Source organism: Monodon monoceros, unplaced genomic scaffold (assembly GCF_005190385.1).
Source record: "Monodon monoceros isolate NGI ecotype Baffin Bay Population unplaced genomic scaffold, NGI_Narwhal_1 Super_Scaffold_13, whole genome shotgun sequence".
Lineage (NCBI taxonomy): Eukaryota > Metazoa > Chordata > Mammalia > Artiodactyla > Monodontidae > Monodon > Monodon monoceros.
In genome coordinates this window covers 27685533-27697771 of record NW_021703769.1, presented here as the reverse complement: position 1 = coordinate 27697771, position 12239 = coordinate 27685533, and the positions used below count along the sequence as shown (strand labels likewise).

The 12239-nt window shown below is 43.8% G+C and overlaps 1 protein-coding gene across 2 annotated transcripts in view; it reads right to left on the bottom strand.

The window, feature by feature from the left end:
* Positions 1–811: 811 nt before the first annotated feature.
* PSMF1 (proteasome inhibitor subunit 1) overlaps positions 812–12239 on the bottom strand; it is a 52590-nt gene continuing 41162 nt past the window's right edge. The window contains exons 5-7 of one of the 2 annotated variants that reach the window (XM_029220371.1): positions 3440–3493; positions 2144–2302; positions 812–1610 (exon numbers count right to left, since the gene is read on the bottom strand). In XM_029220371.1, coding sequence (XP_029076204.1) covers positions 1559–1610; positions 2144–2302; positions 3440–3493 — 265 coding nt within the window. In that variant the 3' untranslated portion in view covers positions 812–1558. Of the gene's footprint in view, positions 1611–2143; positions 2303–3439; positions 3494–7338; positions 8488–12239 lie in introns of those variants that run through there. The other variant, XM_029220372.1, reaches the window with a different exon arrangement.

Sequence of the window (12239 nt, the reverse complement as noted above, 5' to 3'; positions counted from 1 at the left end):
TGTAAAAGCTTCAAGGTGGTCTTTAACTAAATCAGTGCTTGAAATGGGGTCTGCCAGAAATGCCCAGGAAGCCAGCTCACGCGAGCCTCCATCTTGGATTGCCCCTGGGCACATATGCCTGTTTAGTTTACTCCTAACCCACTCTCGGACACAACAGACAGGCAATTCGGGCTACAGCATATTAGCAGACGCCTCAGGCGGCCCTCTGCCCACAGATAAATAATACATCCTAATTTAGGGGAAGGAATCCAAGGAGCTGAGAAGTTTAAGGACCCACCCGTGGCTGAAATGCTAGTCAGGGAGTGACAGTGACTAGTGCCTTGATCTCTTGCCTCTGAGTCTGGTGCTCTAGAGTGCTCTTTCCACTCCAGCACAGGGGTTCATCCCTGACCACATCTGTCAGGCCTCAGGCTGAAAAGCCTTCCTGGGTTGTTTCTTGCATCACTAGCTCCTTCATTCACCCCTATCTCACACTCCCCCCAACCCGCCCCCTGCCACTGGCTTTCAGAGACCAGGCTCCCTGCTTATCCTGAAGTTCAGCACCACGCTGCTATGCTTGTGTCTGAGCCGCAAGAGGGGTGAGAGGCACACAGTTGCGGACTCTGTAGGTAAGTACCACACAAAGCCTTGAACCTTTATTCTTTCCCTTTTGCCCCAGTTCCCAGGGGTCATCAGACATAGAAGCAGACACCAGAATGTTTTAGAGCAAGAAAGGCACACCTCAGATTTCGTAGGTAGACACGATGGCCCTGGGAGGGGAAGGGACCTGCTTAGGGTCACTCAGTAAGTTAGTGGCAAAAGGAGACTAGCCTTCAGGTCTGTTCTGTTTATCCCTCTGTTCATAGGCTGCCATTGCCCAGGTACAGAGGGACCCAGAGGACTGGCTCAGACAAGCAGAACTGGAAGATTTTGCCCTTTTCAGAATGATGCAGTCTTTCCACAATGTGCCTGTCCTTGAGAAAGTCATCCTTGTGGCCTATGGGGTTTCCAGTCACTCATTTTCATCCAGAAGCCAGACTGGGACCCATTCTTAGTGGTGTCAGGAGCAAGAGCAATTTATGAAAGGAAGGTGCCTGAGAAGCAAGAACAGGCCCTGGGTAGGAAAAAAGAGTCATTTAGCCCCTCAAACATTCAAACTCTCAAGTCTCATAAATGGAAGGAACTGAGCAGCAAAGAAGAGTGGGAGACTGGCAACATGATTTTTGTATTGACATTTGGTTCCTAATAATAACATCCAAAATGTGTTCTGTTCTTACAGTGCTGCAACCGGGACTGCATCGGGTCGAGGGTGTATGTTGCCGGAGTCTTCCCTGGGAAGTGGGGAGGAGCTGGTGGTGAGAGACACTGATTTCTCTTTGGGACCTATATGCAGCCAGGTGGACAGCTACAGCAGGTACCTTGGCCCTGGCAGGGGGTGGGGAGGCAATCCCAGCTGGCCTGCAAACACATGGGCAGAGTCCCTTGCCCCCAGCCCACAAGAAAACGGTTGCTGATGGGGCTAGCAGTGGCAGCTCCAGGAGAGTAGAGGGAAGGATGGTATGTTACATTCTTGAGGCCTTCACAGGTACATGTCATCGTAGCCCGGCGGGCGGAGATGGTCTGGGTTAGGTCTGGAATGGAAAGAGGGGCTGGTGAGTTGGGGCGATGGAGAGCCAGCGGCGCACGGGCACACAGGGTCCTGAATGGAGGGAGCCTGCCTCAGAATGATGTGGTGCTTTGTGCAGTTCAAGAGCATGCACTCTACAGTTGGGTCTGAATTCTTATTCTCCCACCTTGGATAAGTTACTCCACCTTTCAGGGCCTTGATTTCTGCATCTGTGAAATGTGGACAGTAATATCTACCCACAAGTGTTGACATAAGGATCCAGTGAGTTCCTGACACATACAAAAAGTCCATTAAGTGTGAGTAGCAACCCCTCCTCTGAGTCCTCCGTGACGGGAGCTGGGGAAGGGAGGCACTGAGGAAGCTCCTGGAAGGCTCCAGGGAGGCATCAGGCAGGTGCCTGGAGGAGGCTCCACTCTCTTGGCAGCAGGGGACAGAGGTAGTGGTGACTGCGCCTGGCGTCAGACGCCTTCATTCCTGCAATGCTGAGCTGAGCTGCCATCAGGTCCTACTTCTCAGCATACCTGAGTGAATACCTACCCAGGTGGGCTGGTCCCAATGGGTCCAAAGGGGTCAAAGCGTGCTCCTGGGGGCACAGCGCCTGGAGGAAGCCGGTTTGGGAGGCCCGATGATGGGTCAATAAGTGCTCTTGGGAAGCCGGATCTCAGGGGATCCACGATCATGCCACCTCTCTGACGCCTGAAGCAAGAAGGAACGATGGGTAAGCAAATGTGGCAAGCAGCTGTTGGAGAAGGGGTGATGGTGGTGAGAATGGACTAAAAATGACTGGGACATCAACTCTGGATGGTTCAAGCAGACATACACGGATGGCTGCCTGAGTGCCAGCAGGAAGTGGGCAAGAGCAACAACACAAAGAGCACACCTTCTCTGGCCATCAGGGCCTGTACTTTCAGCTCTACAGGCTCCCTGAACCCACAAAATTGAGATCCCTGCCATCTCCTGCACCCAAGGGGGACAATTCGATAAAGAGCGTGTGCCAGAACTTGTCAAGGTCAAGGCAGAACCATCACAAGGCTCTGCAGGATACTACTTTAGGTCTAAGGACTAATGAACTGAGATAATTCATGATGCTAGCTCTTTTGCTGTTTCCTTCAAGGTCTCGGGGCAATCCATACTTTGGTTGTCCAAGTCTGGCTCTTGACAGCATCTGTCCCTCATGGAATTCCATGCATCCGACCTCAGGGCTCCAACTAGGATGAATAAGCCGGTGCTCCCCAGACTTTGAAGTCACTGTTCAAGCTTAACTGCAGACGTCTATGATTTCCCCATGGTCTAAAGGTGAGACACTCAAGCTGGGGACACTTTGCAGCAGAGGTTAAAATCTAAAAGCATTCAGAGAAGACAGTGCCTAGCTGAGGCTGAAATAACTTTGTTGGGGACTTGACAAGAACCACACCAGAGTCTAATGGGGATCAGAGACTCCCCTTACCGAGTGAGGTGACCTCTGAATAGCCCTGAACTGCCCTCAGGTCTGTAGCCCACCGTGTGCTCTTCAGTCTGCACCTGATAGATCCCCATGGTATCCTTCCAACCAAGGGACAGCTGCTGTCTTCCACCAAAACAAGCAGGGCCAGAAAACAACAGAGGAGCTGCCCACTGGGCTTGCTCAGCCACTCCCCAACACTCAGAGCCCTCCCGCACTGCTCCAGGTACAGCAGAGCAGAGCGGTGGCAATGCTTTCTCAGCCACTCAGCAACAACTGCTTCCTTCACCCCAAAGGAAGACTGATGAAAAGCTCTAAAATTAGAAGATGAGCTTGGGCTGAAAGGCCGTAAGAGCAAGTCGTGTTGCTGTCACCTCCCCAGCAGTACTCACCCAAAGGGGTCTAGGTCCTCTCCCCCGACAGCAAACGGGCCCAGGGGATCACACCTGAAACAAACAAGGGACAATTACTGGAAGTCCCAGAGCAGCCTGGGCTCCCAGAGGTCCAAACCCGATGCCTTTGGGGACACAAATGTACTCCCAGGCATGGGGGACAGGGGAAGCCCCTGCGTGAGACCAGAACACAAGGGATATTTCAAAGTGGTCCTTGGCACAGACTAACACTGAAATTATTACAATGGCAATTACGCGAAAAGAGCTGGACATAAAACTAGAAACATGGAGGATCCCAGTAATGTAGAAAGATAAAAATATGAACAGTGGCAACCAGATAAATTCTATTTTATTCATACCTTTCCCAGGCTCCTAAAGTTTGTACAAAGAACCAAGAACATTTAGATCAGAAAAATACTATTCTAAAACCCCAAACCAAAAGCTCAGAAGGGTGGAGTGAGATGGGTGCTCATATACAACTAGAACTGTGCTTCTCAACCTTTTTCTCATTATGGCCCCTGCATGAAATGCTAATATCACAGATACTGCACTGGATAGCCACAAACCATTGTAATTTCTAAGATTTTTTTCACCCCCCAACCAAGAACCAATTTTTGCCCACACTGAGACTGCAGGAGCCAGGAGAATAAATTAGTGTGTGCTTTGCGGAGACCAAGTCTATACCAATATATATATACACGCAAAATATATCTGTCTCTCAAAAGCCTTCTGTATCTTTACATTCTGTGATCTGATACTTTTATGCCTAGGTATCCATCTTAAAAAAATAATACATAATTCAAATGAAAATATCACCATAAAGACTTTAACCAAGGGAACAGGATTGGCTGTAAATGGGGACCAGTTAGGCAGATCATGGTAATGCAGCCATGGACACAATGTTCTTAGAATGTTTTAAAATGATGTGGAAAAATGTTTATGCTCCAGTGTTAACTGTGGGAGAAAAGGGGATTATCAACAGCCTAGGAAATCAACTATGAAAAATGTGTGTGTGTGTGTGTATAAATAAAACTAGAAAGAAGCATAACTGAAAATATAAACAGTGACAGTTAAACCTGGGAGAAGTTTCTTCTTTATATTTTCCTATTTTTTCTATATAGGATATGGCTATGGATATAATAAAACAAAGAAGATTTGGTATTTGAAAAAGTGTGCTTTGGAATCTGCTTAGAGCCCCAGTGAGCAATACAAACCTGACAGTTCTGGGGCATGGGAGACCTCAGAAAAGCCTGGTAAATAGCAGCTAATCAAAGCTTACAGGTAAGAAGCCATTAATTAAGCAACTAGGAAAATAATCCAAAAGTAGGTGCTTCTCCAGGTAGTTCTACCTTATGAGCTGGAAAGGACACCATGATTTAGATGGACATGGCTTCCAAGGGAAGCAATTTTTCCCGACCTAGGTTATTGTTTCCAAGCCATGGTTCACGGAGCTGGCAGTTCAAACTTTCTGGTGGCCTCCCAACAACCTGCCTCACTGGACAGACCAAGTGGTGCAGAGGACAGCAAGCATTTTACACTTGTCTCCACAAACTGCCCCCTACAGAGCAGCAAGCAGAAGGAGCTTCTAGTGGCTATAAAAATGACTTGGAAAACAGAGCCTTGATGGCTCCTGAAACATGGAGCCACCTCTGTTTTCTCTCCTAGGCCACAGAGCATGGGGAGGAAAGAAGAGATAGAGAACAATGGAGGCTAGAAAGGCAGCTGACAGGCCCACCCCAACAATCTGCTTTCTTGCAATTGTCACGGCATATCCTTTAGGCTCACACTCAACACAGTCTAACTGCAACACATGCACGCTTCTGTGAGCTCATTATATACACGCCCAGATCCTATTATACAACAGTCTCAGTACTGGATATGCTGAATGAGGCTCTCGGGATTAAAAAAAAAAAAGAAGCTAATTTTTGTAAATGGTCTCTAGAATCAAGCCCCTAAAACTTCATCTAGTAATCAGCTGAAAGAGAGTGCTGTACACTAAATGCTGTAGGCGCAACTGCCTAGTGGGCCCACTGGACAGTAAGGCCTAGCTTCAAAACGGGCCCTTTGGGATTGGGGCCCTTTGAAGGCCCTTTGGGATTTGGGGGTGATCCTGACCGCACACAATTCCTCCTTATGTGCTCTCCTCTCCTCTTAGATAAAAACAACACGCCTCTCTTGGGCACACAAATCCTGTTGACGCCATTCTTATGGCTGAGGTGGTCTGGTGAACAGGAAAAACCTCAGGACTCTGGGTGGGGGATTGTCTGGCTGGTTGGCAGGGGTCTGGCTGGTTTGCACCTCAGTCTTCTACGATGGAAAATCTAAGTAGTAACACTCAAAGAGTCTGCTGTCATGGTGAAACATAGTATTGGACATGAACAGGTTTGTTGACAGGAAAGGCCTGGAAGAATGGAATAATAGCAGCTGCCGATATTTACTGACAGCTTGCTTTGTGTCGGGCACCATGCTAAATTTAGTTTTTAAAATTTAATTTTCTGAATAGGTAATGCCTTCACCAGTTTCAAAATTCAAAACAATACACAGACTGAATTCAAAATTCAAAGGATACACAGATCCATAATCTTAGGCTGGATGTGTTTTGGAATTCACAATTTTTCATGTTTCAGAAAGGTCAGATGAATATACCTAACATATTATTGTGTAGTACCCTATAACCAATACCTTAATATTTCTGCAAAATGAATGAGAATTCACACAAAATGAACATATAAGGAGCTTAATGCCACTTCAGTTCAGGTTTTGCTACCAAACAAGGTGTGGCACCAATCTTATGAAAAAAACAAAACAAAACAATCAACAACACCGGGTTTTCAAAGCTCTTCTGATTTCAGAGTTGTAAGATAAGAGATTGTGGACCCGTACAAGTAAAAAACATCTCCCTCTTAGCCCTGTCCTCCAGGCTACCCACAGACAACTAATGACATCAGTTTCATGTATGTTCTTCCAAAGATACTTTGCATATATGAGCAAATATGCATTTCCCCTACTTTTTAAACAGACGGATGTGCTGAGCTCCTTATAAATATTACCTTATTTTATATTTGCAATAGCCCTCTGAGGAAGTACAATTTTTTTCCTATTTTACAAGTGAGGAAACTGAGGCTCAGAGAAGTGTTCTTACACAAGGCCAGATGGGTAGTAAGTGGCCAAGAATGAATTCACACTAGGTTTACCCAACTTCAAAAGCCATGACCTTTTGATTGGTGTGTTGAGATCATTTACATTTAATGTGGTATGTTTAGATTTAGATCTGCCATTTTACTATTGCTTTTCCAATTGTTCTCTCTTTTTTCCTCTATTTTCTCTCTTTTTAATTCAACTTCAGAGTTTTTGACTAGATCTCTTCGTAGTTTTTTCAGTGGTTGCTTGAGGGATTACAATAAACAGATGTGACTTTTCACAGTCTACTGAGAAACAGTATATTACATATTACCCTTTCAAGTCGAAGGTAAAAACCTTATCAGCGTAAGTAAGTCCTTTCATTCACCTTCCTTGTCTTATATAACATACAATATTGTCGTATTATATGACATATATAACTACAATGAATTTGTTCTAATTTTTGCTTTCAATTATAAAACATGTTAGAGAATTCAAGAGAACAGTCTATTATGTTTATCTAGATATTTACCATTCTTATTGCTCTTCCTTTATTCCTGATGTTCCAAGTGTCTATCTGGTATCCCTTCCCTTCTGTCTGAAGAACTTTCGTTAGCAATTCCTTCTGAGAAGATCTGTTGACTATGAATTCTCTTCATATCCTTTTACTAAGAATATCTTAAAATCCTTCAGAAATAAAGATGATGTATTTGCTGGACATAGAATTCTGGGTCTGACAATCCTTTTTTCTCCATACTTTAAGAATGGTGGTCTACTTATTTCTGGTTTCCATGTATTCTGATGAGAAATCCATAATCATTCAAATTCTTATTCCTCTATAAGCAATGTGTTTTTTTCTCTAGTTGCTTTCATGACTTTCATTTTTAGCAATTTGATTATGTTTGAGCATGGACTTCTTTGGGTTTATCCTACTTAGGATTTGCTGAGCTTTTTAAATCTGTAGGTTTATGTCTTTTGCCAAATCTGAGAAGTTTTCAGCCATTATTTTCTTCAAATAATTTTTCTGTACTTCACTGTTTCTCCTCTCCTCCTAAGACTTTCATGACCACAGTGTCAGCTCTTTTATAATTGTCCCACAGGTTCCTGAAACTTTATTTTAAAATATTTTTTTCTCTCTATTGTTCAGATGATTTCTACTGATTTATTTCAAGTATTTAATCTCTCCTCTGTTATCTCTATTCTGCTACTGATTCATCCAGTGAAATTATTTTGATTACTGCATTATTATTTTTCAGTTCTAAAATTTCCATTGGGTTCTTTTTTGTACCTTGTTTCTTTGCTGAGACTATCTATCATTCCATTTGTTTCTAGACTGCCCTCACTTCTCTAAGCATTTTTATAATAACTGCTTTATATCTCTGTCACGTAATTATTCCAACATTTGCATCACATTGGAATATTGGCATCTGTTGATTGTCTTTTTGTGAGCTGAAATTTTCTTGATTCTTTGTATGCCCAATAATTTTGAACATTTTGTCATGAGGTTTGGGGAGAATCCTGGTATTTTTGTCTTAGCAGGCAATCGACCCAGCTGGGTTTGGGATCCAAGTTCAGGTTTCAATGTCAGTTCTGTTTGGAAAGCCTTTGCAGTGCTATCCAGCTGTGTACCACGTATGTGCTAACCAGTGGTCAGTCTGAGACCTGGCAGTGGGCTATCCTGTAGTTCTGTTCTCAAAGTCTTTGGTGTGCTATTTACAATCAGATCCACTTATGTACAGTTTGCAGGTAAGGCCTGGAGTCCATAAGTTTATGGAGTTGCTTTCTGAACTCTTCCGTTTCTGTGATCTATCTCCTTGATACCTTCCAGTTCCCTGGGGCTCCTCTTTTGGTCCTCTGGCCAGAAAGCTGGGACACTGCTTACCTTGCTCTGCCATGTACTTCCCCTGACAGTGCCTGTGTCCACATGCCTGTATCAAATGGAGGGAGAACAAAGAAAGAAAAAAAAGCAACAGTGGTTCACTCCATCCTCTTGACACAAGTCTTATTGGAAAGGAAGGGTCTTCTCCCTCAGTTTTAAGTTTGTGGACTGTCACATGCTGGGGTATAAAACAATGGAGAAAAGGAAGAAGAAACACGGGAGATTTTCCTCATTCTCTCTTGAGCACTAGACCCCATTCCCACTCCTTTAGCCAGAATGGAGGGCTGTCCTGGAGTGCTCTCTTTCCATGCCAATATCTAATTCCTTGTTTTGGGCTTCCTTGAGTTCATACTGGAGGCCAGTATGGTGGTATTTCAACCTCTGGTCTTCTTTCCCAATCTATCTGCTACTACTTTTCAGTATCCTCAAATAATTGCTCCATGCATTCTATATAGCTGCAGTCAGTGGGAAAGTCAGGAAGGAGTGTGCTTATTCCAGAACCAGAGTCTTCCAAACCTAGGCTCTTAACCAGTACAGAACATCAATATGGCTGCTTTCAACACAGCTGCTGGTCTGCACCCACTGGTGATCACCAGGCATGAACGCAAAGCTCTCCATATGCACATCAAAATTCTTTAGGAGTGCCGGCTGTGCTTTCACAGTGCATCCAGCAGCAATTACCTGAAGATTTCTAGACCCTGATCCCTGAGTCAGTTTTCATGGCATTGTTTGAACCACCTAGGCCAGTTCTGTTCAAGTTGTAATGTGCACATGAATCAGTGGGAGAATCTTGCTAAAATGTAGGTTTTAATTCAGAAGATCAGGGATGGGACCTGAGATCCTTCATTTTCTGAAAGCTCCCACATGATCTGGCATTGCTGGTCTGCAGACCACCAATGGCTAGGCTGCATCCCAGCGAGGGTACAAGCTGGGGAATTTTTGTGGTCTGGGTTTATTTGCTTTGTCCTGCCAAGTGTGGAAACTTAGGACTGGGAAAATGGAAATGCTGATAGCCATAGACAACAGTGTGTGCACATAAACAAGGAGAGCACCAGTTATGTGCTCTGAGCAAGCAGGGCACTACACCTTTCCTTTTCCCCACCCCTCGATGAACTCATAGGATAGGATATCCTATGAGTTCAAAGGTGAACTGGGGACTGAGAATGGTTGGAAAATACTACATTTAGGCTAAGTGAACAAAGATTTTCAAAAGAGAAAGAAAATATATGCATATACTAAAAAATTTTAAGAAAAATGTCACCCGTCATCTGACTCTAACACCATGACTATTTTTGCTATTCTTTCCTAGTCTTTTTAGAAGCATATTTTTAGACAATTATAATATAATTTTAGATCTGTTTTCCTACACTTGTGTCCTATATTTCTCATGTTGTTTGTCTTTGCTATTAACATTTTTAATGGCCAAATAATAGTCACTCAAGTGAAGCAAATTTTTAAAATTTACTTAATTTTCTACTGTAGGTATTGGGGTATTGCTTCTGGTGTGTGTTTACTATAAATAATGCTGTAATGAATAACTTTCATGCTCATATTTTTTTCCAGGTTAGAAATCGATAACTGTTATTCTTTGCCCATCCGACCACTGTATGATGGGAACAGACAACCTATTTCTCTGGTCAAGAGACAGAAAGCAGTTGTACTCAGGAGCTTCAACTGTACCTGATTTAGATGATTTACAAGGTTAGATTGAGGTCCTTTAAGCTGATGAGATTTAGATAAGATTTTAGGCTGAGCTGATACAGTAATGGCAAAAGCCTCCTCAGAACGCTGGGGGAGGGGAAATGTATTTTGCCTTTGGTAGAAATGTCCTCCTCTCAAGATTCCACACCCCTTAATCCCCAGAATCTGTGAGTGGGATGAGAAATCACTCCTGCATTTATGTTTTATGGCACAGTTGACCTCAAAAAGGGGGGACTGGGCTTCCCTGGTGGCGCAGTGGTTGAGAGTCCGCCTGCCGATGCAGGGGACATGGGTTCGTGCCCCGGTCCGGGAAGATCCCACATGCCGCGGAGCGGCTAGGCCCGTGAGCCATGGCCGCTGAGCCTGCGCGTCCGGAGCCTGTGCTCCACAACGGGAGAGGCCCCAACAGTGACAGGCCCATGTACCGGAAAAAAAAAAGGGGGGGGGAATTATCTGGGTGAGCTAATCTAATCATATGGACCTTTAAAAGCAGAGAACTTTCTCTAGCTGGTGGCAGAAGTAAAGGTGGAAGGGAAGATTTGAAGCATGAGAAGAACCTGACACACTGCTGTTGGCTTTAAATATGGAGGCAGCCACGTGAGAAGAAATGCAAGAGGTTTAAGGAGGTGAGAGAGAGGCCTCCAGCCAATAGCCAGTGAGGAATGGGGTAACAAGAAACTGAATTTGGGTTCAGTTAGCTTACAAATGTTATGTGGATGATGCCTTTCTAAATAATTTAAAAGAAAAAGACTAACTCCAGCAGTGAAAAGGATGTGGAAATGACACCAAAATATAGGGGGAATGCGAATTAATACTACTGTTTAGGGAGGCAACTGGGCAATACGTATCAAAATCTTTAAAAAGAGGCTTAGTCCTTAACATATTAATTCTACTGTCAGGAATGCATGCTAAGGAAATATTCAGATGTGTTCTAAGTTGCACGAAAAGTATGTTCCCTGAAGCGTTACCTATGGTAGCCCCAAATTAGAAATGACTTGGGCTAAAAAAAAAAAAAAACGCATCCTTGCATCATCCTTGCTTTTTCTTCCCATCATCAGGCCAACCCATAAGCAAGTCCTGTATAGTATACTTCCAAATATATCCCAGATCATCTACATATCTGCCACCACCTACCACCTACCATCATTATTTCCTGCCTGGGTGCCTGTGTCAGCCCCTTATCTGGTCTTTCTGTTTCTACTCTTGTCCCTCTCTAATCCATTCTCTACAAAGGAGCCAGAAGAATTAAAAAAAAAAAAAAAGGTAAATAATATCAAGTCTCAAGTCCCTCTCTTGCTAAATACACCTAGTAGCTTCCCTGCTCCTAACAATGACCCAGGCTCTACACAAACTGTCCTTTGCTTACCCCTACAGTGTCATCTCCCATCACTCCTCTGCACCATGCTCCAACCATACTAGCTTTCTCTTTGTTCTTGGAATAATCCAAGCCAAGACCGTTTCTTTTGAAGCAACTGCTGATATAGGTGCCAAAAGGAGAAAATATCCCTTTGAATCCCACACCAATGTTTATGAGCTGTGTTTCTTTGGGCAAGTTGATTAACCTCTCTGTGTCTCAGTTTTCTTTTCTATAAAATGGGGATAACACTAGCACCTATCTCTCATTCTCTTGTTAATGAAGGTTAAAAGAGATTATACTTTATACTTAACGTAATAGCTCAGCACACAGTAAAGGCTCAATAAATATTACCTATGTTAGTTGCCAGAATCTAAGTGGGATCCCTTAAAAAAAAAAAAAAAAAGTCAATGGTTAAAGGGGTCCCAAATTGATCACTTGCTAACCAAAACATTTTGATGGCTTCCATTACCCCAGGATCAAACCCAGCTCCTTAGCACATAAGGCCCCTTGTGATGTGGCCCCCATGTTCACCTATTCTCCCTTCACATGCCAGCACAAGTAATATATAACCCCCTGATCCCTCCCCTGCCTACAAACACACACACACACACACACACGATAAGATGATTTCATAGGCCCATTTGTATCCACTGTTCCCTTGGCCACAAATGCCAATTACTCCCAATACTACAGATTTTTTATTAGTCCTTTAAAATTTAGTTCATCATGCATTATCTCAGTGA